The sequence below is a fragment of the Salvelinus fontinalis genome, chromosome 3 (genome assembly GCF_029448725.1).
Source record: "Salvelinus fontinalis isolate EN_2023a chromosome 3, ASM2944872v1, whole genome shotgun sequence".
Lineage (NCBI taxonomy): Eukaryota > Metazoa > Chordata > Actinopteri > Salmoniformes > Salmonidae > Salvelinus > Salvelinus fontinalis.
Window position 1 is genome coordinate 9,341,273 of NC_074667.1, and position 25,806 is coordinate 9,367,078.

At 44.2% G+C, this 25,806-nt stretch overlaps 1 protein-coding gene across 1 annotated transcript in view; it reads left to right on the forward strand.

The window, feature by feature from the left end:
• Positions 1-11,716: 11,716 nt before the first annotated feature.
• Positions 11,717-25,806, forward strand: part of LOC129838179 (uncharacterized) — a 33,354-nt gene continuing 19,264 nt past the window's right edge. Inside the window, exons 1-5 of the mRNA XM_055904971.1 lie at positions 11,717-11,866; positions 22,823-22,952; positions 23,739-23,894; positions 24,003-24,140; positions 25,236-25,387. Coding sequence (XP_055760946.1) covers positions 22,823-22,952; positions 23,739-23,894; positions 24,003-24,140; positions 25,236-25,387 — 576 coding nt within the window. The 5' untranslated portion in view covers positions 11,717-11,866. The remainder of the gene's footprint in view (positions 11,867-22,822; positions 22,953-23,738; positions 23,895-24,002; positions 24,141-25,235; positions 25,388-25,806) is intronic.

Consider the following 25,806-nt stretch of genomic DNA (forward strand, 5'->3'; position numbering starts at 1 on the left):
ATAAGGCAAAATCAAGTCTTAAATTTCAAAGTGGAACTTACCAAATTCATGAGCCTTTTTAAATCTCAAATACACTACAAGTTATATTTGGACCACTCCTGCAACAGGGTGATCAAATTAAGATTCTACATCTGTACAGACACACACTGGGACATGTTGCATCAAAACACACACACACACACGCACGCATGCGCACGAGCACCACACACACACACACACACACACACACACACACACACACACACACACACACACACACACACACACACACACACACACACACACACACACACACACACACACACACACACACACACACACACACACACAGAAGTATGGATCTCAAACACAACCTCACTAATGCCCACATGCCTGCTCGCAAACACACATACTCTTTCAGTCCAAAATAGAGACACTCATACACACTTACACACATTCCTTAATCCCCCCCATATGAAGACACCCCCCCCAAAAATAGAATGCAGGAGTTGATAGCATACATCCGTTAATATCAGCCCTCGAGCCACACCGTGCCCACGCCTTGCTTCAAATGCATCCCCTGGCTTTATCTTATTCTGTCAATTCTGTCAATCACGGATTGAGCCAGTCTTCTGTATTTCTCAGGTAAATAGCACACTATTCCTTACGTAGTGCACTACTTTTGGCCAGAGCCCTATGGGGAAAGTAGTGCACTACATAGGGAATAGGGTGCCATTTGGGACGCAACCAATGACTTATAATGGTGCTGCCAGAGCTGTTTGGGTAATGGAGGTAATTTAGAGACGTGGCACATTATTAGACAGGGGCTTAGGTTACATTTTAGCTGCAATTTGGGGATATTTAGCAACCCCCACATACTTCCTCCTCTAGAGTGGCACTGAAACAGGCCCCCGAGACTACGGATTTGATCTTGCTGGGTAATGTGTGCTGCCATGTTCTGACTCTCCATACCCCCCCCCCCCCCCTCTTTGTCTCGCTCTTTCACTGTCTCTCACTCTCTCTCTCCCTCTAGTCTCTCTTTAACTAGCAGTGAAGTAATTAACTGCTAGTTAAAATCCTTTAAAATCCCCAGATGGATTTTCATGGTGTCTGGACTGCATCAGAGGAGGAGAGGCCAAAGCATGTTGCGTCCTCTACTGTCAGATAAAATGTCACCGCAAAAATTGCCAAAAAGACACTGGTCTGTCAAGGACAGGGTCTTAAAGAAAATGGTCTACAAATCAACGCTGTATCCCCATGTTACACAATCACTCAATAACGAAGGATAATAGCAGTAAATGACAGTAAATCCTTTGCATTTATGCATGAACATTTCAGTTATCAGGAGCATACATCGTCAGTGTTATCGCGAATACCCCGTCCACTTCAGGTAGAGCAGCACCAACTGCAGCAGTTTCACTTTGACCGCCCTGCTATATCCTGCTACTTCCTGTTCCCCCACCACACTGTGGTACAGCTTCCTCCGATACACCTGCTGAAAGGGTACTCAAACCTATTTTAGTCAGGCTGTCAATTCTACCAGACCTTCCTATATCCAATGTCTCGTTGCCGTGAGGACATAGGTGAGAACACAATGCCTGCATCCAAAATGGCCCCCTGTTCCCTATTTAGAGCACTATTTCCAACCAGGAAATAAAAGAACGAATGCATTATATAGGGTATAGGTTGCCATTTGGTAGGCAGACAATGTGCCTCCTGCTACAGGCAGGGAGCTGGCTGGCTGGGAAGAGAAATGCATTCATTTCCTTTTCCTGCTAATCCCCAATTCCCTTGAGATCCCCATAGAGAGCTACTGAATACAAAATCTGATTCACTGAACCGGTGTTCTGTAGGATACTGTTCCCCGCGATATCCCGTTTCCCCTGCATGCTTCAGATTCATCATGGCAGCTCAGTCTTTATTGTTTAATTGTTGGTCAAGAGTATAAAGTGCCTCCTCTGCTTTTTCCTTCCGGTGTGAGGGGAAAAAGGCTCACAAGAACGCATGCGGACCTGCACACACACACGCACGCACGCACGCACGCACGCACGCACGCACACACACACACACAAACACACCCAATGCACCCCATCAAAGGTTAGATAAATCTCATTACGAAAGACTGTGGTTATGGAACTCAGTTAGTGTGTGTCTGTGTGTGTACTTTTATGTAATCATATCATTGAAATATGCACTGTCTAGTTACCTCATCCTAGCCCTTGCCATTACACACTGGAGCAAGCAGCATATTCTACTACTGTATTTGAATGACAACATGGTATCACTTATCAAGGCCTGTTGTGTTGAGTTCAAGGAACAGATGCTCTCTTAAAAAACAGATTGTAAATTGTCAGATGTGTATCTTTTCTCTCTCTGTAGTTACTCTCTGACAGACAGAGGAGTGTCGAATTGCTGACCTAATGTATATAGTTACTAAACATGTTACCAAACTGTTACCAAACATTCCCAATTACGCAAAGGGTGAAACACAAGACAGGTGTTTGACAAAGGCTAACAGCATGGTATACACCTTGGTCTTCACCGAGTTCCGGAGGTCCGCACTGAAAATGCGTTATATTTCGCAAAAATTTGCAAAGAAAATTTTCTTTTCTTTTCTTTTATCTGCTTTTATTTATTTACTTTTCTGCTCTTTTGCACACCAGTATCTCTTCTTGCACATGATCATCTGATGATTTATCACTCCAGTGTTAATCTGCTAAATTGTAATTACTCGATTTATTGCCTACCTCATGCCTTTTGCACACATTGTATATAGATTCTCTTTTTTTCTACCATGTTATTGACTTGTTTATTGTTTACTCCATGTGTAACTCTGTGTTGTTGTCTGTTCACACTGCTATGCTTTATCTTGGCCAGGTCGCAGTTGCAAATGAGAACTTGTTCTCAACTAGCCTACCTGGTTAAATAAAGGTGAAATAAAAAAATAATAAAAAGATTCCCATATCCACTACGATGCTCCCTGACTGTCTAGCATTTGTTTCGATGACTGTTAGCAAGCTGGGTAGAGTGAAGAGACTATAAACTATACAAGGTCCATTATAATTTGTACACCGTTTTGATTGGGTTTCAGTCATTTCAATGTCAGTTGAGATCATTTTTCCAGAAAAAAAATGATTTCTAAAATATATATATACAGTGGCTTGCAAAAGTATTCGTACCCCTTGGATTTCTTCACATTTGATTGCGTTACAAAGTGGGATAGAAAGGTATTTAATGTCTTCAAGCTTTGTCAAGATGTTGGGGATCATGGCTAGACAGCCATTTTCAAGTCTTGCAATAGATTTTCAAGCGGATTTAAGTCAAGACTGTAAATTGGCCACTCAGGAACATTCACTGTCTTCTTGGTAAGCAACTCCATGTTAGATTTGGCCTTGTGTTGTAGATTATTGTCTTGCTGAAAGGAGAATTCCTCTCCTAGTGCCTGGTGTAAAGCAGACTGAAGCAAGTTATCCTCTATGATTTTGCCTGAGCTTAGCATCATCCTGTTTCTTTTTATCCTGAAAAACTCCCCAGTATTTGCCAATGTCAAATATACCCATGCTATGATGCAGCTACCACTGCGCTACAAAATAAGGAAGTAATTACTCAGTGATGTGTTGTGTTGGATTTTCCCCAAACATAAAGTTTTATATTTAGGCCAAAAAGTGTATTCTTTGTCTTGTTTTTTTTACACAGTATTAGTGCCTTGTTAAATACAAGATGAACGTTTTTGAATATTTTTTAATTCTGTATATTTATATTCTTCTTTTCACTCTGTCATTTAGGTCATTATTGTAGAGACACTACAATGTTGTTGATTCATCCTCAGTTTTCTCCCATCACAGCCATTGAACTGTTTTAAAATCACCAATGGCATCATGGTAACATCCCTGAGTAGTTTCATTCCTATCCAGCAGGTCAGTTTAAAAGGACAACTGTATCTACATATGTGTCTGGGTGATTCAATACACAATCTACAGCCTAATTGTTAACTTGACCATGCTTAAAGAGATAATCAATGTCTGATTTGTTATTGCTACCCATCTTCCAATCACTGCCCTTCTTTATGAGGCATTTGAAAAGGTATTTGTAGTTTAATCTGTGCTTGAAATTCAATACTTGACTGAGGGACCTTACAGATGATGAATGTATGGGGGACAGAGGAAGGGTTATTCACTCAAAAAATCACGTCAACCCCTATTACTTCACACAGAGTGAGTCCATCTAACTTATTATGTGATTTGTTAAGTCAAATCTAACTCCTGAATTCATTTAGGCTTGCCTAAACAAAGGGGCTGAATGTAACAACAATATTTTAGTTATCAAAGGTTTATTCATCTTTAAGATGTTAGAATTTTTCTTCCACTTTTACATTCCAGAGTATTCTGAGTAGATTGCAGACAAAAAAGAATACAATGAAATACATTTTAATCCCACTTTGTAACACAATAACATGTGAAGAAATCCAAGAGGTCTGAATACTTTTGCAGGATACAGGATACAGTGCATTCGGAAATTATTCATACACCTTGACAGGATGCACCTGAGCTCAATTTCAAGTCTTGTAAAGGATCTGAATACTTATGTAAATAAGGTATGTCAGTTTATTTTTAATTTTTAATACATTTTCAAACATTTCAAAAAAATTGTTTTTGCTTTGTCTTTATCGGGTATTGTGTGTAGATTGATGATTAAAAAAATATTTTATCCATTTTAGAATAGGGCTGTAATGTAAAACAAAATGTGGAAAAAGTCAAGGCGTCTGAATACTTTCCGAATGCACTGTATATTGGCACACCCTGATCTGTTTCACCTGTCCTTGTGGTTGTCTCCACCCCCCTCCAGGTGTCGCCCATCTTCCCCATTATCCCCGGTGTATTTATACCAGTGTTTTCTGTCTGTCTGTGCCAGTTCGCCTTGTTTGCCAAGTCAACCAGCGTTTTTCTCCTAGCTCCTGTTTTTCCCAGTCTCTCTTTTTTTCTCGTCCTCCTGGTTCTGACCCTTGCCTGTCTTGACTCTGAGCCCGCCTGCGTGACCATTCTGCCTGCCCCTGACCTCGAGCCTGCCTGCCAAACCATCTGCCTCTGGTGTCTGCATCTGGGTCTCGCCTTGTATCGCTATATATACAGTATATCATTTTTTTAAACTTAAACTCCCCGCGGGCCCGATTTAATGGGGCCATTTGTTTGACACCCCTGGTCCAATAGCTGCTTGGAAGAAATGCTACATTTAATTAATCTAAACACTGCACATTACCTTTATTAAAATGTGCATTTTATTTCTTGCAAATGTACCACATGGAAAATTCCTATCATATATGCCCGTATACCTTTAGACATTTACACCAAACCCTGACTGACAGTGTGGCCCCATGATATATCATAATGTGTCATTAGAGAAAAGTGGTGGTGATCTGAAAAGGAAAGAACCTTGACGCTGTAAATGTCAACATCTGACACCTCTCTATAGCTACCTGTCTGCCTCCAGCTAGCTCCAAGGCTAGAATCAACATCCATCAGGCCACCCGGCATCTCTGACCCTAATGGGTCTTGCCTATATATACACCTACCCTTCATCCCAAATGGCATCCTGTTCCCTATATCGTGCACTACTCTCGCACAGGTCCCGGTCAAAAGTAGTACCCTACATAGGGAATAGGGTGCCATTTGGGACAAACCCTATATATACACACCTAGCCATTACTGGCAGAGGTAGAGGAGGAGATCGAAGTGGAGGTCACAACGGTTCTCCCTGACGAGTGCCTCGGTTCCTTGGCCTCACGGCCGCTAATCACAAACAAAGCCAGAATTCTGTCAAACATGGGAGAGGAATAACGTGTTGGAGTTGGAGGGATGTATGGATCTGGCCTGGTGACAAGAGAGAGAGAGAGAGAGAGCGAGAGAGAGAGAGAGAGAGAGGGCTTGTTCACACTTTTAGGCCTGGCGGAGTGTGTGTGTGTGTGTGTGTGTGTGTGTGTGTGTGTGTGTGTGTGTGTGTGTGTGTGTGTGTGTGTGTGTGTGTGTGTGTGTGTGTGTGTGTGTGTGTGTGTGTGTGTGCATGTGCGTGTGTGTGTGTGTGTGTGTGTGTGTGTAGGCCAACTCAAGCTGAGGGACAGATGCCTCTTACTCACCCCACCTCTCTCCCTCACTCCATTCTTCTCTCTCACGCTCTGTCTTTCTCTCTCTGGCTGCGATCGATAGCTCTCGCTCAGGATTTTTAATTAGGTCATCAGTAGAACATGGGCTTTTAAGCGTGGTGAAAAAGCTCCCCTTAAAACCTGACGCGTCAATACCAATTAAAATTGCCATCTGAGCTGGAGCTAGGAGAGAGGCCATTGTCTTTTATGGCTTTCTAAGCAGCCTAATGTTGTAATGAAACTCAATTAATAGCTATTGAAATGATGAGTTAAACAAGAGGAGCGGGGGACTGGCATTTACCCCCTGCAAGGTGTATGAGGGACAGATAGGTAGGCTAGGCAGGCAGACAGACAGACTGGCCACACAGAGAGAGTATTTTATTTTATTTATTTATTTATTTTATTTCTCCTTTATTTAACCAGGTAGGCAAGTTGAGAACAAGTTCTCATTTACATTGCGACCTGGCCAAGATAAAGCAAAGGAGTTCGACACATACAACAACACAGAGTTACACATGGAGTAAAACAAACATACAGTCAATAATACAGTAGAAAAATAAAGGCGAAGTGGCGAAGTAAATACAATATAGCAAGTAAAACACTGGAATGGTTGAATTGCAGTGGAAGAATGTGCAAAGTAGAGATAAAAATAATGGGGTGCAAAGGAGCAAAATAAATAAATAAATACAGTAGGGAAAGAGGTAGTTGTTTGGGCTAAATTATAGATGGGCTATGTACAGGTGCAGTAATATGTGAGCTGCTCTGAAAGCTGGTGCTTAAAGCTAGTGAGGGAGATAAGTGTTTCCAGTTTTGTAGTTCGTTCCAGTCATTGGCAGCAGAGAACTGGAAGGAGAGGCGGCCAAAGGAAGAATTGGTTTTGGGGGTGACCAGAGAGGGTGACCAGAGAGATATAGATGCACTATTGTAAAGTGGCTGTTCCACTGGATATCATAAGGTGAATGCACCAATTTGTAAGTCGCTCTGGATAAGAGCGTCTGCTAAATGACTTAAATGTAAATGTAAATACCTGCTGGAGCGCGTGCTACAGGTGGGTGCTGCTATGGTGACCAGCGAGTTGAGATAAGGGGGGACTTTACCTAGCAGGGTCTTGTAGATGACCTGGAGCCAGTGGGTTTGGCAACGAGTATGAAGCGAGGGCCAGCCAACGAGAGCGTACAGGTCGCAGTGGTGGGTAGTATATGGGGCTTTGGTGACAAAACGGATGGCACTGTGATAGACTGCATCCAATTTATTGAGTAGGGTATTGGAGGCTATCTTGTAAATGACATCACCGAAGTCGAGGATTGGTAGGATGGTCAGTTTTACAAGGGTATGTTTGGCAGCAAGAGTGAAGGATGCTTTGTTGCGGAATAGAAAGCCAATTCTAGATTTAACTTTGGATTGGAGATGTTTGATGTGAGTCTGGAAGGAGAGTTTACAGTCTAACCAGACACTTATGTATTCTAAGTCAGAGCCGTCCAGAGTAGTGATGTTGGACAGGCAGGCAGGTGCAGGCAGCGATCGGTTGAAGAGCATGCATTTAGTTTTACTTGTATTTAAGAGCAATTGGAGGCCACGGAAGGAGAGTTGTATGGCATTGAAGCTCGCCTGGAGGGTTGTTAACACAGTGTCCAAAGAAGGGCCAGAAGTATACAGAATGGTGTCGTCTGCGTAGAGGTGGATCAGAGACTCACCAGCAGCAAGAGCGACACCATTGATGTATACAGAGAAGAGAGTCGGTCCAAGAATTGAACCCTGTGGCACCCCCATAGAGACTGCCAGAGGCCCGGACAACAGACCCTCCGATTTGACACACTGAACTCTATCAGAGAAGTAGTTGGTGAACCAGGCGAGGCAATCATTTGAGAAACCAAGGCTGTCGAGTCTGTCGATGAGGATGTGGTGATTGACAGAGTCAAAAGCCTTGGCCAGGTCAATGAATACGGCTGGCGGTTAAGATATTGTTTAGGACCTTGAGAGTGGCTGAGGTGCACCCATGACCAGCTCTGAAACCAGATTGCATAGCGGAGAAGGTATGGTGGGATTCGAAATGGTCAGTAATCTGTTTGTCGACTTGGCTTTCGAAGACCTTAGAAAGGCAGGGTAGGATAGATATAGGTCTGTAGCAGTTTGGGTCAAGAGTGTCCCCCCCTTTGAAGAGGGGGATGACCGCAGCTGCTTTCCAATCTTTGGGAATCTCAGACGACACGAAAGAGAGGTTGAATAGGCTAGTAATAGGGGTGGCAACAATTTCAGCAGATAATTTTAGAAAAAAAGGGTGCAGATTATCTAGCCGGCTGATTTGTAGGGGTCCAGATTTTGCAGCTCTTTCAGAACATCAGCTGACTGGATTTGGGAGAAGGAGAAATGGGGAAGATTTGGGCGAGTTGCTGTGGGGGGTGTAGTGCTGTTGACCGGGGTAGGGGTAGCCAGGTGGAAAGCATGGCCAGCCGTAGAAAAATGCTTATTGAAATTCTCAATTATAGTGGATTCATCAGTGGTGACAGTGTTTCCTATCTTCAGTGCAGTGGGCAGCTGGGAGGAGAGGTTCTTATTCTCCATGGACTTTACAGTGTCCCAGAACGTTTTTGAGTTTGTGTTGCAGGAAGCAAATTTCTGCTTGAAAAAGCTAGCCTTGGCTTTTCTAACTGCCTGTGTATATTGGTTTCTAGCTTCCCTGAAAAGTTGCATATCACGGGGGCTGTTCGATGCTAATGCAGACGCCATAGGATGTTTTTGTGTTGGTTAAGGGCAGTCAGGTCTGGAGAGAACCAAGGGCTATATCTGTTCCTGGTTCTAAATTTCTTGAAGGGGGCATGCTTATTTAAGATGGTGAGGAACGCATTTAAAAAAAATAACCAGGCATCCTCTACTGACGGGACGAGATCAATATCCTTCCAGGATACCCTGGCCAGGTCGATTAGAAAGGCCTGCTCGCTGAAGTGTTTCAGGGAGCGTTTGACAGTGATGAGTGGAAGTCGTTTGACCGCTGACCCATTACGGATGCAGCCAATGAGGCAGTGATCGCTGAGATCTTGGTTGAAAACAGCAGAGGTGTATTTAGAGGGCAAGTTGGTTAGGATGATATCTATGAGGGTGCCCATGTTTACGGCTTTGGGGTGGTACCTGGTAGGTTCATTGATAATTTGTGTGAGATTGAGGGCATGAAGCTTAGATTGTAGGATGGCTGGGGTGTTAAGCATGTTCCAGTTTAGGTCGCCTAGCAGCACAAGCTCTCAAGACTATGCCCCCCTCAGAAACACATGTAAAGCTGGGCTTGAACTCTTGTAGGGTTTACCTGTTATAAATACTGGTGCCATAACAAGCTAGACAGCGACATAGACAGCTTAGGTATTCAGCATATAATTAGCGATGTTTGTGCAGTGCGCTTAGGTGCGTTTTTATCGGGGGAACGGGTGTGTTTTCTTTGTGTCCTCATGCATATTTACTTTCTTCTGTTTGTGTGTGTGTACGTTTGTGTGGGTATGTTTTTGTGCATATGTGTGTGTGTGTGCACGGGTGTGTGGGTGTGTTTTTCTGTGCGCGTGTGTGTTTACCTTGAGCTATAACTGTAAATGGTGGTTTGGTGGTGACAGTATAAGTGGTTCCCTGGTATTGCACCAGTGTAGTCAACAGCTTATCTCCACGCCAGGGGCCTCTGAGTGAAATCTAGCCCCATCTCCAAGCACTGTGGTGGGATACAGATTCAGACCAAGTTTCTATTGCTGGGTCATGTGAAAGTAGGCCGGAGTCCATTGCAGCCGATATACCTGACAGAGGGACAAAGACAGGAAGAAAAATAAACATGTAATGTCATACTTCCTTTATATTTGTTTCATGGTCTGAAAAACTTTAGGCCAATATGAATGACGATCAACTGACTTAAATAAAGTAAGTGAAACAGAACAGTATGACGTGAGGTAAGGGAAACACGATTTATAGGACACGCTGTGAAACACAGGACGTTCTTCCACCAGGGACCAAGACTAAACATATGAACATTAACATACATATGTTCAAAGCCATGTTGTTTGAAACATGAAATGAACACCTTCAAAAAGTATATTTAACACATCCAAAAATTTCTGAGTTCGTATCAGCCATTTAAAAAAGCGCCAGAGATGGGCAAAGATACATAAAAATGTATCTTGTTACAAAATACTCCCCAAACAAATGATCAAACTACAAAATACCATTACCTACAAATATATTGTATTTTTTAAAATAGATTAGACAAAAATAAAAGTTCAATTCACCTCCCCCTTTTGTACCAGATTCACTATCCTCGCTCTGGAAGTGCACCCGTCTTTCAACTTTCTTGTCAGCTCCTCAGCTCCTCCTCCACTTGTTCACCAACACATACTCTCGCTGTGGCATTTGGCTTGTTACAAGTTCTCCTTGGATGTAAATATGGCATAAAACTTGTAACCGGGTGGATATTCCCTATTACTGTTAGAGTTCGTCTGGGCGCAAGCCAGGTCAGGGAGAGGTAGCTGCTAGACTCCAACCATGCCATTGCTAAAAGATTTTTTGTTGTTGTGTGTATTGTTCATGACCATCGGGAAGCTATTAAATTCAAGTACTGTTTCTTTCTAGGAGTGGCATCTTGAAGCCCAGCGAGGTGAAGTGCAACCCTTTAACTGAACTGTTTGTATATTCATTTGTGTTAAAGGGGAAGGCTGAAGTTGTGTATTGCTTGGCGCCTCAATAGGTTTCTTATTGTAATTAACCCAGCTTTTTGTGACTCCTCACTGTTTGTTGTGCTGTGTATAAACGAACAATCTGAGTGCAGTGATATCTCTAACATATTTTGGTGTATAGATTGGATAATATTTCATCCGCAATTTAACTTCTTTAAGTAAGCTACTGTTCTAGTATCTATTGAGCTGGTGCAAGAAGCGAAGATTTGCAAAAACATTCTTGCATGCTCTACCACTTGTTTCTTTGCAATTTGTAATAACTGTGTAATAAAATATGTGTTTTTGTAATTCTGTCCAGCATGATATAATTCCATGTCCTTGTACCCAGTCGTAGTCCTTGTTGACTCTACCCTATCTGCCAAGTATCTGTTTGTTACATTTTCAATGTGCCTGTCTTTCAAAAAGCCTAAATTGGTAGAAAATATAAGCTGCTTCCATGACATTTTCATTTGAAATGATATTGTAGTAAATTACAATTGCCACTCCTTTCCAATGAACGTAACTTCTATACAGTACATATCCTGTAACAGGCAAATATAATGTGTAGCCCTGTATTTGTATCTAAAATGTACTTTGTAACTGCATGTACCTACAAATTTGATAATTGACATGAGTATTCATGAATGTGAATGTGTTTTCATGAAGGTGTATTGCTCTTTCAGTAAACAGGAAATTTAAGCGGAGTGTTTCCCATAATGGCACAAAATACTTTCACTTTCAACTTTAAAGTTACAAAAGATCCTGGGTCATATTCATTAGTGCACACCGTAGCAAAACAGTTTGCAACTGAAAATGAAAACAGGTTTCTTATTGAACAAATTCAGGTAGGTCCCTCCCGGTTTTGGCCCATTTGGTTTTGTTTGGTCTCACCACCCAGGAAGATAGGTTTCATTTCCATCTAGCTGCACCCATTATCTCCCAGGAAGATAGGTTTCATTTCCATCTAGCTGCACCCATTCAAAGAAATGTGCAACAGATGTAAGAGTGTAAACAGAATCTGAAAAGTCAGAGCAACTCAGCACTGCCAGTGGAGCAACATCCATCTACCAAGGTAACTTTTTATTTTGTACATGAAGTATGAAATACCCCTGTATATCACCTGTATCATATTTTTGAGAAAAATAGAGACAGAAACGTAACATTAGCGCAGACACACGGTCAACATCCAACAATACTTATTTTTATTTTAGAACTGTTTATTATTAAATTTCCTGTAACAAAAAATAGGTTTAAGTTGTAGAACGAGAAGTAGTAGAATTATTACATTGTTTCCAGCAGCAGTTACAGTCACCAACGCTCTGGATAACATGAAAACAGCCTAACCAGCTCTGCTAGGGTGAGGAAAATGGTCAGAGTGAGGTGTTCTCTCATTTGTGTCTGGAAGTAGCTAACAAGCTAGCCAACGTTAGCCAGTTAGCTTGGGTGCTTGACTGCAGTTGTGAGGCCAGAACGCTTGGATCAACCCTACTTCTCGGCCAGAGCGTCCAGTGATACTGCCCGGTAGTGTGTGCTCCGAGAGTGAAGCGCTCTGAATTTATGAACAGACAATCCAATCTAACAACGCTCTGAATTTACAAACACCCAGAGGGCACTCTGAGCGCACTCTGGCACTCCAGATTGAATTTATGAACGCACCCTCATGCGTGAGTTCCAAATATCTCTAAGGGTCGCCCTAGGGTGAGTTGTTTTATGCATGTGCTGTCAGAATGCACTCATTGTTCCAAAATGTGATTGTTATGCAACAGGACAGTTAACCCATACTGCCCGCTAATTATCTATAGTCTATGTTTCAACTTGTCAATTTCAATAGTCAATTTCCGTTCCACCTCATTAATTCATATAGAATTATCCCATTTCACTGTTGAGGACAATTTACGTTTGAGGCTTTACTGAGCGGGCAAACTTTTCTCCTCGAGGAGAGGCCAAGCACTTCCCCAGTGCTTCCGCAGATCAAGTAGATATTTGACAGTCTTGCACAAACTTTTTCCCCATGGCACATTTTCTGGCTGACGCTGGCGTTGTCTTCATTGTTGTTTTCCCTACAAGTAATAACTTTGGACATGTGTGCATTCCTATCAAAGTAAGTGCCTTATTTACTGTATATTGTGTTGTTGTTTCTACTGTAGCATACAGTATGTATGTTTGGAGCATAATGTATTTACAGTTTTATTTAAGTTTTTAAGTACTGGTGCCAAATAATGCATTCCGATTATTGCATAGCTTGTAATGGACACCTATAATGCGCGTAACATACTTTTTTGAAGGTTTTACAGAATATGATGAGCTAATGCTAAGCTATTTGCCAGCTATGTGTGGCGCCATGTTTGTTGACATTATACAATGCATTCCGGGTTTCACGTAAATCTGCATTCCGGGTTTCACGGCAGTCTGTGAGTCCAAAGATGTTATCATGAGGTGAAGGAATGGTTCACTCATCTTTTGAGTAAACTTCCGGAAGTGAATGAAGGGAAGTCAATGATCGTAGATGACACACCCCCTTCAACTGCATACTGAAAACAGACAAAACTCATCTTGTCTCCTCTTCTTAACTTTGGTTGACGCAAAAAAACATGGTTGCCCGCACAAACTGCCCATAGTCTGATTTTTTTACTCAACTATTTCGATCAATGGTGAGCTCACACATGATGTGATGAATTGTAAATAGTAATTGCTATTAGCTAATTTATGTTGTGGTTTCGGTCAGCCGAGAGTTAGCTAGATATGACCGCTTATGTTACACCAATCTTTCCTCAGATAGCTCAAGGACTAATGTAGGCTACATTTTCCGGTTTCGAGGATTGTGTTATGCCACTTCTGTGAATGTCTGAACATTGCAAACAAAAAAGAAACTGGTCACATTCAGGACATAACTTTGTACGGACTGTGTTTGTGCAAAAATGTTCCTGTGAAAAAACAGTGTGGCCAGCTCAAACACTGACTGTTGAGTCAATCGAAACTGGACGTTCTAATCATACCGGTTTGTTGGTACGTGCCAATTATACAGTCTCCATTCTTTTCCCTTGGCTTAGTTTTTCTGAAATGAAATATAACCATTTAAGGAACAAAGGGTAGACAATTACACACCCTTTTTATTTTATAGGTTTATTCTCGTATTTGTCAGATGTGAAAGTTCAGTGCCATTGCCAATATAATAATTAGTGATGGGCACTGATATGGAAAATCTATATCAATATCAGTTGCATTCAAGATCAATATCATATCAGTTTTATGAATAACATTGCAACTGAGTGAATGTTTCGATTTTCTCTTTACGTCCAAGGTTTTATGAAGTCCAGACAATTGCTTGCTGATTGCCCATTTGGCCAAGTGTGAATGTTCTGGGTGCCTTGTGTGATGTGCATGTTAACCACAGTCTAAGTGTTAGAGCTGTCGCTCTCCTCATCCTCAGATGAGGTGAGGAGAGAAGGATCTTCTGACCAAAATGCGGAGTCTGGGAAATATGCCATCTTTATTATAAATTACAATGATGCAGATGGCAACACGAAAACTAAACAAAACACTTTCAAACTACAAAATAACAAAACGACGTAGAACGAAAACCTGAACATAAACTTACATAACTGGAACGTAAACTCACGAACAGGCAACAGACGACATCGAAACAAAACGAACAGCCAAACAGCTCCATATGTGAAAAACATCGATAACGACACGAAGACATCACAAGAGACAATCACCCACAAACACACAGTGATAATGCCCTACCTAAATATGACTCTTGATTAGAGGAAAATGCAAACCACCTGCCTCTAATCAAGAGCCATACCAGGCAAACCGAAACCCACATAGAAACAGATAACATAGACTGCCCACCCAAAACACATGCCCTGACCATAAACACATAAAAAACAACATAAAACAGGTCAGGACTGTTACACTAAGCCCTGTCTAAGCTGGGGGGCCGGCTTCAGGCATAAGCGACATAGGACGCTTAGGGCCCCCGGCCACTCAGTCGGAGTCTCAATTTACCGTTGACAGTTAGTAGAATACACAAGGTGTATGTTAGAAATGTGGTTGTGCATCAGCAGTTACTCTCTTGTTTTGTCAGTCGCTAGCTAGGTTTCCATCCAATTGGCGACAGATTTAAATGCGGACATTGTAAAATCTGCATAAAAGCTATATGCAAATTTTCCCACCAGAGATGTGTTTTCATCCAATTGACTTGCAGATTGCAGATAAAAGGCTGTGCGTGATGACGTAGTGCACATAAAAATTACTTTTGCAATTCCCATGTACCGAATAAAAAATAAAAGTTAAATGGGTTTCCATCGCATTTTCAGCTCTACTGATGAGTTTGTCACAAGAAATGTTATATAGTGAATGTGTTATATAGTGAATGTGTTATATAGTGAATGTGTTATATAGCGAATGTGCCCACTGGTATTGGCACCTACACTCTACCAACAGCGCACAGATACAGTGCGGTGCTGTATCTGAGATTATTATGGATGAGAGTGATATTATTTTTGTTTGTCAAATGGCAGCTAAGCATTGATCAGCATGTCACCAGAATAAGACCCTTGATATTTAGGAAGTTCATCATAACTAATTTCATCTGTAGCCTATAGTAAATGGCATACTTTCCCGGGTCTTTGATATAGTGGTTATTGTATCAATATTTGCTCGTAAAAGCGTTTCCACCACCATTTCTCACGTAAATACTTTTACAGACATGCAAATATCCCACTTGTGTGTTTCGTTTTGCCGACATTTGGAAAATTTACAGACAAATTTGTTATTCCCATCAGGACTGTTGTGACATTTTTTATCCGACATGTTCTTTACTCACATAACGAAAACCTGGTTACCGACAGTCACTCAATTAGCCATGTTAGTTAGCAATTTTTAGATTGGTAAATTAGTCTAGGGGCCCTGACCTCCAGGGGGCCCCCATTGATTTTGTTAGTCACTCTCACTCAGCTATCATTAACATGGCATAAGTAATGGCAAAATGTTCATTTTATTTACATCTCATCTTCTCTTTGTGTTGTTGGTAAGGGCTCATAAGTGACATTTCCCAAATGAAGTAGCTGCAGGGACAGGATTGGAAAACCCATAGCATACAGAGTTTGGGCGGAATGTCACCTGACGTGCAGTGAGAGCATGCTCGTCAAACAGTGGTTGATGCATTGAGTGAAATAAGTGTTTGTATATTTATGTCTCAGCTGCCCATATTAAGCACAGCTCCCCTATAAAATTGTGTCACTTTTTCTTTAAAAAGAGCATGGTTGGGTTATTTATGTTGAGTTATTGAGATATGACCCAGTGGGTGGGTTAATTCTCCCACCAAATCCAGAATATCAAAGTAATCCGGCAAGCTTGTGAATGAGGATTGTTTCAGCTGTGTGGAAAGTCTACCATACAGTGGAGCCGTCGTTGAGTGGAATTACTTTTAGATGGACAAATGGGCAAGGCGATGTGGTTGACCAAAAAACGGTGAGTAAAAAGCTAGCTAATGTTACTGTTTCGTGCATTGTTTCACATTAGGTAGCTAGCTAACTTGGCTTAGCTAGCTAGCTCAAACTAGCTTTCTCACCCGGGTTTGGCTTTTTAAAATTTTTACTAAACTAGCTTGGTCTACTTCCTGTCTCTGAGTTAATTTAACATGGTTGTAGCTAGTTGTCAAGCTTATAACTCATGCTTTTATCTTGTTTCAGTTACTGTATGATTTTTTGCCTAATTGTTTCTGAGTTAGCTAGCTAGCTGGCCTCAGTCTGGATGCAGACAGTTACTTTAACATTATATTGAAATGAAAGGAGTGTCTCAATTGTTCATCCAACTTTTGGGTATCCATTTTGACTCTCCACTTAATCTGTTTTAACATTATGTCTTTGTCCCCTACTTCCAAGATACTAAAGATGACATAGTCCTCAGAGTATTAGTATCTTGGAAGTAGGGGACAAAGACATAATGTTAAAACCTATTACAGTGAAACTTCAAAAACAACAAATAATTAACGAACGTGCCATTCGTAGCGCACATAGGCACTAAACAAAACAATATCCCACAACGCAGTGTCAGAGCTACTAGGAGTACTGGGTGGATGGAGTCAAGCGCAGAGAGCAGGTTTAAAGGACGTGGATTTGTTTTCCAACACACAGGGAAAACGATCATGCCCTAAATCACACGGGCGCATGAAAAGATAAGTCCAAAAACACCGGACTAAACTGTTCCGAGAAAATAACACAATCCACTTCACAATCCAACACCAACATAACAGAAAACAAGCCCGCACAACAGCCAGCGGGCTACCTACCCTTAAATAGCCTACCCACCAAACTAAACTCAAAACAGGTGCACCCAATCAGCCCAAACTAACAGAAACAAAAAGAAAAGAATCGATGGCAGCTAGTAGGCCGGTGACGACGACCTCCGAGCGCCGCCCGAACAGGAAGAGGCACCATCCTCGGCGGGATTCATGACAGTACCCCCCCCTCTGACGCGCGGCTCCCGCAGCACGCCCGGCCTCGAGGACGACCCGGAGGGCGAGGCGCAGGACAATCCGGGTGGCGACGGTGGAAATCAACCAAGAGGGAAGGATCTAAAATGTCTCTCCCCGGTACCCAGCACCTCTCCTCCGGACCGTACCCCTCCCAGTCAACGAGGTACTGCAGGCCCCTCACCCGGCGTCTCGAGTCCAGAATAGCTCGTACAGCGTATGCCGGGGACCCCTCGATATCCAGAGGGGGCGGAGGGACCTCCGGTACCTCACCTTCCTGAAGGGGACCAGCTACCACCGGCCTGAGGAGAGACACATGAAACGAGGGGTTAATACGATAGTAAGAAGGGAGTTGTAATCTATAACACACCTCGTTTATCCTCCTCAGGACTTTAAATGGCCCCACACACTGCGGCCCCAGCTTCCGGCAGGGCAGGCGGAGGGGCAGGTTTCGGGTCGAGAGCCAGACCCTGTCCCCTGGTGCAAACACAGGGGCCTCACTGCGGTGGCGGTCAGCGCTCCTCTTCTGCCGCTCACTGGCCTGCCTGAGAGAGGCCTGGACTGCCCGCCAGGTCTCTCTAGAGCGCTGTACCCACTCCTCCACCGCAGGAGCTTCGGTCTGGCTCTGATGCCACGGAGCCAGGACCGGCTGGTACCCCAATACGCATTCAAATGGCGACATGTTAGTTGAGGAGTGGCGGAGTGAGTTCTGGACCAACTCTGCCCACGGGACGTACCTTGCCCATTCTCCAGGCCGGTCCTGGCAATACGACCTCAGAAACCTACCCACTTCCTGGTTCACTCTTTCCACCTGCCCATTACTTTCGGGGTGATACCCAGAGGTAAGGCTGACCGAGACCCCCAGACGCTCCATAAACGCCCTCCATACCCGGGACGTGAACTGGGGACCTCGATCAGATACGATGTCCTCCGGCACCCCGTAGTGCCAGAAGACGTGGGTAAATAGAGCCTCCGCAGTCTGTAGGGCCGTAGGGAGACCAGGCAATGGAAGGAGACGACAGGACTTAGAAAACCGATCCATAACGACCAAAACGGTAGTGTTCCCCTGAGACGGGAGAAGATCAGTCAGGAAATCTACCGATAAATGAGACCATGGCCGTTGTGGAACCGGGAGGGGTTGTAACTTCCCTCTCGGCAGGTGCCTAGGAGCCTTACTCTGTGCGCATACCGAGCAGGAAGAGACATAGAGTCTCACGTCCTTAGCCAAGGTGGGCCACCAGTATTTCCCCCTAAGACCCCGCACTGTCCTCTCAATCCCCGGATGACCCGAAGAAGGTAGTGTATGAGCCCACCGAATCAAACGATCACGAACACCAAGCGGTACGTACCTAAGGCCAGTCGGACACTGGGATGGCACAGGTTCTACCCTTAACGGCCGCTCGATGTCCGCGTCTACCTCCCATACCACCGGGGCCACCAGACACGAGACTGGAAGGATGGGAGTCGGATCGATGGGCCGGTCATCCGTGTCATAGAGACAAGACAGCGCGTCGGCCTTAGTGTTTAGGGAACCTGGTCGGTAAGAGATCGTAAATCTAAAACGAGTAAAGAACATGGCCCACCTAGCTTGACGCGGATTCAGTCTCTTCGCCTCTCGGATATACTCCAGATTGCGGTGGTCAGTCCAGATGAGAAAAGGGTATTTTTTCCCCTCAAGCCAGTGTCTCCACACCTTCAGGGCTTTTACCATAGCTAGTAACTCCCGGTCCCCCACATCATAGTTCCGCTCTGCCGGCTCCAGCTTCTTAGAAAAGAAAGCACAGGGACGGAGCTTCGTGGGGCGTGCCCGAGCGCTGTGATAGCACGGCTCCAACACCAGCCTCGGACGCATCCACCTCCACTATGAACGCTAACGAAGGGTCCGGATGCGCCAACACGGGAGCCTCAGTAAACCTTGCCTTCAACTGTTTGAAGGCTCCATCTGCCTCGGCCGACCACCGTAGACGCACCGGCCCCCCCTTCAGCAGTGAGGTAATGGGTGCCGCCACTTGGCCAAAACCCCGGATAAACCTCCGGTAGTAATTGGCAAACCCTAAAAACCGCTGCACCTCCTTTACCGTGGTTGGAGTCGGCCAATTACGCACGGCGTTAACGCAGTCACACTCCATCATCACCCCCGAGGTGGAAATGCGATAACCCAGGAAGGAAACGGCTGGTTTGGAGAACACACATTTCTCAGCCTTGACGTACAGGTCATGCTCCAGCAGTCGCCTAAGCACCCTGCGCACCAGGGAGACATGCGAGGCGCGTGTGGCAGAATAGATCAAGATGTCATCAATATATACTACCACACCCTGCCCCTGCAAGTCCCTGAGAATCTCATCTACAAAGGATTGGAAGACGGCTGGAGCATTCTTCAACCCATACAGCATGACGAGGTACTCATAGTGGCCTGATGTGGTACTAAACGCTGTTTTCCACTCGTCTCCTCCCCGAATACGCACCAGATTATACGCGCTCCTGAGGTCCAGTTTTGTGAAAAAACGCGCTCCGTGGAATGATTCCATCGCCGTAGCGATGAGAGGTAGTGGATAACTAAATCCCACTGTGATTGAATTTAGACCTCAATAATCAATGCACGGACACAGTCCTCCCTCCTTTTTTCTCACAAAAAAGAAACTTGAGGAGGCGGGTGACATGGAGGGCCGAATGAACCCTTGTCCCAGAGCTTCCGTGACATGTCTCCATAGCCAACGTCTCCTCCTGTGACAATGGGTACACGTGACTCCTGGGAAGTGCAGCGTTCTCCTGGAGGTTTATCACGCAATCCCACCGTCGATGAGGTGGTAATTTAGTTGCTTCTTTCTTACTAAAAGCGATAGCCAAATCGGCATATTCTGGGGGAATGCGCACAGTGGAAACCTGGTCTGGACTCTCCACCGATGTGGCACCGATGGAAACTCCCACACACCTACCTGAACACTCATCTGACCACCCCTGAAGAGCTCCCTGTCGCCAGGAAATGAGGGGATTGTGAATGGCTAGCCAGGGAACCCCCAACACCACTGTAAACCCAGGTGAATCAATAAGGTAAAAACTGATCTGCTCCCTATGATCCCCCTGGGTTACCATGTCCAGCGGAATCGTGGCCTCCCTGACCAGCCCTGACCCTAACGGTCGGCTATCTAGGGAGTGCACGGGAAAAGGTGGGTCTATCTGCACCAACGGAATACCCAACCTACGGGCGAGTCCGCGATCCATAAAACTCCCAGCTGCGCGTGAGTCGACTAGCGCCTTATGCTGAAGAGAGGGGAAAAACGCAGGGAAAACAAATAACCAAAAACATATGACCAACAGGGAGCTCTGGGTGAGTCTTGTGCCTGCTCACCTGGGGTGGCCGAGGAGTATTCCGCCTGCCATCCCGACTCCCAGATGGACTCCTCCAGCACCGGTCCGAAGTGTGTCCTCTCCGGCCACAGCAGGTGCAAGAAGAGCCACCTCCTCCAGTCCCCCTAGATGCAGCTCCTACCAACTCCATCGGAGTTGGAGCGGGAGGGCTGGGAGGTGGAATGGACAGGACCCCCTCTGAACGCCCGCGGGCAGCTAGCAAGTTATCTAGTCGGATCGACATGTCTATCAGTTCATCGAGGGAGAGTGTGGTGTCCCGACAAGCTAGCTCCCGACGGACGTCCTCCCGGAGGCTAGAACGGTAATGGTCTATTAAGGCCCTATCATTCCACCCCGCACCAGCAGCCAAGGTCCGGAACTCTAAAGCGAACTCCTGGGCGCTCCTCGTCTCCTGTCTAAGGTGGAACAGACGCTCACCCGCCGCTCGGCCCTCTGGTGGGTGGTCGAACACAGCCCGAAACCGGCGGATGAACTCCGCGTAATGGTCCCGAGCCGAGTCTGGGCTGTTCCAGACTGCGTTGGCCCAGTCCAGGGCCCTCCCCGACAAACAGGAGACAAGGAGGCTTACACTCTACTCCCCCGAGGGAGTCGGACGCACGGTAGCCAGGTAAAGCTCAAGCTGGAGCAGAAATCCCTGGCAACCAGCCGCTGCTCCATCGTAGACCCTCGGGGGGGTGAGACGCAATGTGCTGGTCCCAGCCGATGACCCTGTGGGAGTGGGTTGTGTCGTCTGCAGGGGAGCTGTAGGGGGCGTCGGGAGACCACTCCTCTCCCATCGTTCCATCCTCTCCATCATCTGGTCCATCGCTGACCCGATACGATGAAGTACAGCTGTATGATGATGGACACGCTCCTCCATAGTTGGGAGATGGGTGGTCGCTGCTCCTGCTGACTCCATAAGGTGGTGCGGGCTTCTGTCAGAGCTACTAGGAGCACTGGGTGGATGGAGTCAAGCGCAGAGAGCAGGTTTAAAGGACGTGGATTTATTTTCCAACACACAGGGAAAACGATCATGCCCTAAACACACGGGCGCATGAAAAGATAAGTCCAAAAACACCGGACTAAACTGTTCCGAGAAAATAACACAATCCACTTCACAATCCAACACCAACATAACAGAAAACAAGCCCGCACAACAGCCAGCGGGCTACCTGCCCTTAAATAGCCTACCCACCAAACTAAACTCAAAACAGGTGCACCCAATCAGCCCAAACTAACAGAAACAAAAAGAAAAGAATCGATGGCAGCTAGTAGGCCGGTGACGACGACCGCCGAGCGCCGCCCCGAACAGGAAGAGGCACCATCCTCGGCGGGATTCGTGACACGCAGGATACAGTGTAAGAATACAGGACAGAATGTATATAAACGATCCCTTATTACTATGAGCAGGTACACCACAGGCCTAACCTAACCTACCTTTCAGCAGGCAGTTAAAAACCAAATCCACATTTGGGGAAACAGCGCAACTGTTCGCCCCAGCGCCTTTGTTATTGTTTTTGTGTTGTTGATGAAATGGGGGAGAGGAGCATCCTGCAGCGTGGCAAACGACATGTGCAGTACATATTCTGCTGTTCTATCGCACATGCCATGGGGTCGGAGGGGGAAAAACCGTGTTCGTTTTTTGATGTAATATCCCAAACGGACGTGGCAGTTTCACCATTTAAGGATTCTTTAAGTGTGCTATGAAGTTGAGAGCCTGTGAGAGGGTTTTGTGTTTGCAAAATCAGTCATGCGCCACCGCCCGGGTGGCACAGTGGTCTAGGGCACTGCATCGCAGTGCTAGCTGCGCCACCAGAGTCTCTGGGTTCGCGCCCAGGCTGGGCTGGGTTCGCGCCAAGGCTCTGTCGCAGCCGGCCGCAACCGGGAGGTCCGTGGGGCGACGCACAATTGGCATAGCGTCGTCCGGATTAGGGAGGGTTTGGCTGGTAGGGATATCCTTGTCTCAGTATGTAAAAATGTAATAAATGTATGCACTCTACTGTAAGTCGCTCTGGATAAGAGCGTCTGCTAAATGACTAAAATGTAAATGTAAGCTTTTTTACATAATAGTGTAGGTTAACAGGAGGATACACCGATATCAAGATATGCTTTACTCATAACGATATCAAATCGAATTATCAATGTTGGTGCCCACCCTTAATACTAATATTTGAATGTTTTACCTTTATTTTGTTCTAGATGGACAAGATATTCAATCTTCTCAGGCAGCACAGACTGGAGGCCTACTACAATAAATTCCTCACTCTGGGTGTCCAAGATGAGAGAGATTTCATTGACGGCGTAAATGGTGAAGATCTAGACAAAATGAGTAAGGCCACAGACATGTAACTGACTTAATGACACCATATTGACACTGTGTAGTTCTTCGCTAGATGAGCCTTGAATTTAAGGCCTCTGATTCAGAGGGGGTTGGGTTAAATGCGGAAGACACATTTCAGTTGAATGCATTCAGTTGTACAACTGACTAGGGATCCCCTTTCCCTTTCCCATTCGACATCATAGCCAAGAGTGATTTATTCTTATACCACCCCATGTCGTTATAGACAAAAATGCTAACATACAATCAGCCTCAACCTGTTTTTAATTGCATATCTGATGTATTTGGCCTACAATAGCTAGTTACTATCAAGCTGACTAACCTACTGGTGAAAGTTTTGGTTTCATTGTGAATTTGGTTCAGTTTTGGTTTCATTGTGAATGTATCGCTGCTTCAGACTGAATTAATAATATAATAATATAATATATGAATAACATATTAATATATAATATACTAAAGACTGGCAGTAAAGGGTGCATCACAAAGTACTTAGATGAATAAGGGGTCAATGGGTATTTCACTTTAAAAAATGAAATCCTAGTTTTTATGGCTATCAGGCCTCAATTCGAGTAATAAGATCTAGATGTGACATTGTGACAATGTTTAATTTAGTCATAACATCAAAAACATTGTTCTTGCAGTATTGGGCCCCGTTCACTTTTCACTTGTTTGGTTGAAGTTATTTGCCATTGTGGGGCACACATCAGCGTACAATGGGATCATTAGCTAGCTGCATGGCTGGTCAAAAAGGGTCTGTGGTTCATTTTTTTCTAACAGATTTCAGTCATGTGGAAAAGAATCGCTTTGAAAAAATGAAAGATTTCATCCAACGACTCAGAGCGCCACAGCAAGCAATGCCTGTACAGAAATCGATGGAGTCTTTCCATCTGCGGTACACATATCCCCACTGTCCTGAGCCAAGAGACATCAGAGGTGAGACATAGTAGTAGGTCACATAGGAACGAGGAGAGCATTTTATTCAAAGGGATTCTCAAACTCATATCATGGCATGCCTCATGTTTGACTATATTTTGAATATAGACATGGATCCTGCCCAAAACACAGTTGAAGATCTGATGCTGAGGATTTGTCACCAAGAGGCCATTGGGAATTCCAAAGCCGTGTGCCTCTACACTATTGAGGGAATGCCTCTAACTGATGATCCTTTCTTCAACACATGTACGTATGCCAGATACAGTATGCTTTTATAAATACCCCATTATGAAAACACATTCACATTAACGCCTAAAAAGGGTATTTTGTTATAAGCTGTCCAGAAGTATTCTATGTTAGTTGGAGGAGTTAGAAGTTTAAATTGTTAGAGGCTAGTGTTTAAAGTTTGAGGCTAGTATAATAGTGACTGTATTATAAATGTTAATTACGTTTATTTGAACAGGGACAATAAAAACACGAGTCTCAGTAGACATGTGAAATTGTGTTGTAGCAGATTTAGCTAACAGCCAATTCCATCTGCAATGGGATAGTAGCCTTTATTGACTATAGCTCAGAAGTAGTACATTTACATAATTTAGCAGATGCTCTTATCCAGAGTGCATACATTTTCATACTGGTCCCTCGTGGGAATCAAACCCACAACCCTGCCGTTGCAAGTGCCATGCTCTACCAACTGAGCCACACGGGACCTTAGTACTACTAGTTGTAGTGAGTGTGTTACAACTAGGTCTTATAGTAGTGCCAGTTATTGTTGAGTAGAGCGGCTGGCTAAAGTTCATGATGCCGTTGACCTTAACAAGAGCCCCAGGACCAGTGGAATTGTAGTATAAAATAATATAATTTCCCTTTTTTTCGCATACATTATAGCTCAGTATTTTAATTATGAAAATAGAGCTCTTCTGCCACCCACACCAGTGGTGGGTTTGGGATCGAAATTAGAAAATCATGTAGTAACCAAAAAAGTGTTAAACAAATCATAATATATTTTATATTTCAGATTCTTCAAAGTAGCCACCCTTTGCCTTGATGACAGCTTTGCACACTCTTGGCATTCTCTCAACCAGCTTCACACGGAATGCTTTTTGATTTGTTTAACACTTTCTTGGTTACTACAAGATTTCATATGTGTTATTTCATAGTTTTGATGTCTTCACTATTATTCTACAAAGTAGAAAATAGTAAAAATGTTTTTAGAAACTTGAATGAGTAGGTGTGTCCAAACTTTTGACTGGTACTGTATATACATGTAATATAATTTGAGGTAAAATGGCATGGAAGATCCCTTGTGTTGACAAACATCTTATATTACAACCATTTTAGGGTCTTTGAAAGACAGGCACATTGAAAATGGAAGTGAGCTTTATGCCATATTTACACCCAAGGAGAACTTAAAACAAGCCCCCCACATGCCACAACAAGAGATGACTGACATCTCAGGAGAGGAGAATGTTCGATGCCACGTTATGCTCAAGGTGAATTCATCACATTACTGAAAAATACTAAGCTCACAGTGTCAGGACTCAATTTATGTATATATTTATAGCTGTTTAGCTGTATTTAAAACTGTGATTATAACCCCTTACTTTTCCAAACCTGTATGTATTATGAAAGGGTGTAATACCAGAGGGCTATACTACGACGCTGGCTAGATCTATTGAGGATTTTCTAAAGCTAGCTAGCTTCAGTTAGCTTCACATTCCAATGTATGCTTCATGGATAACACAAAAGGTGGATATTGATCTAACACCTGCCGCTAACTCAAGCCAGGCTTGTAACTGCATGTGCATGTTGCATGTGCATTGCTTACTGTTTGGGGGTTTAAGCTGGGTTTCTGTACAGCACTTTGTGACATCTGCTGATGTAAAAAGGGCTTTATAAATACATTTGATTG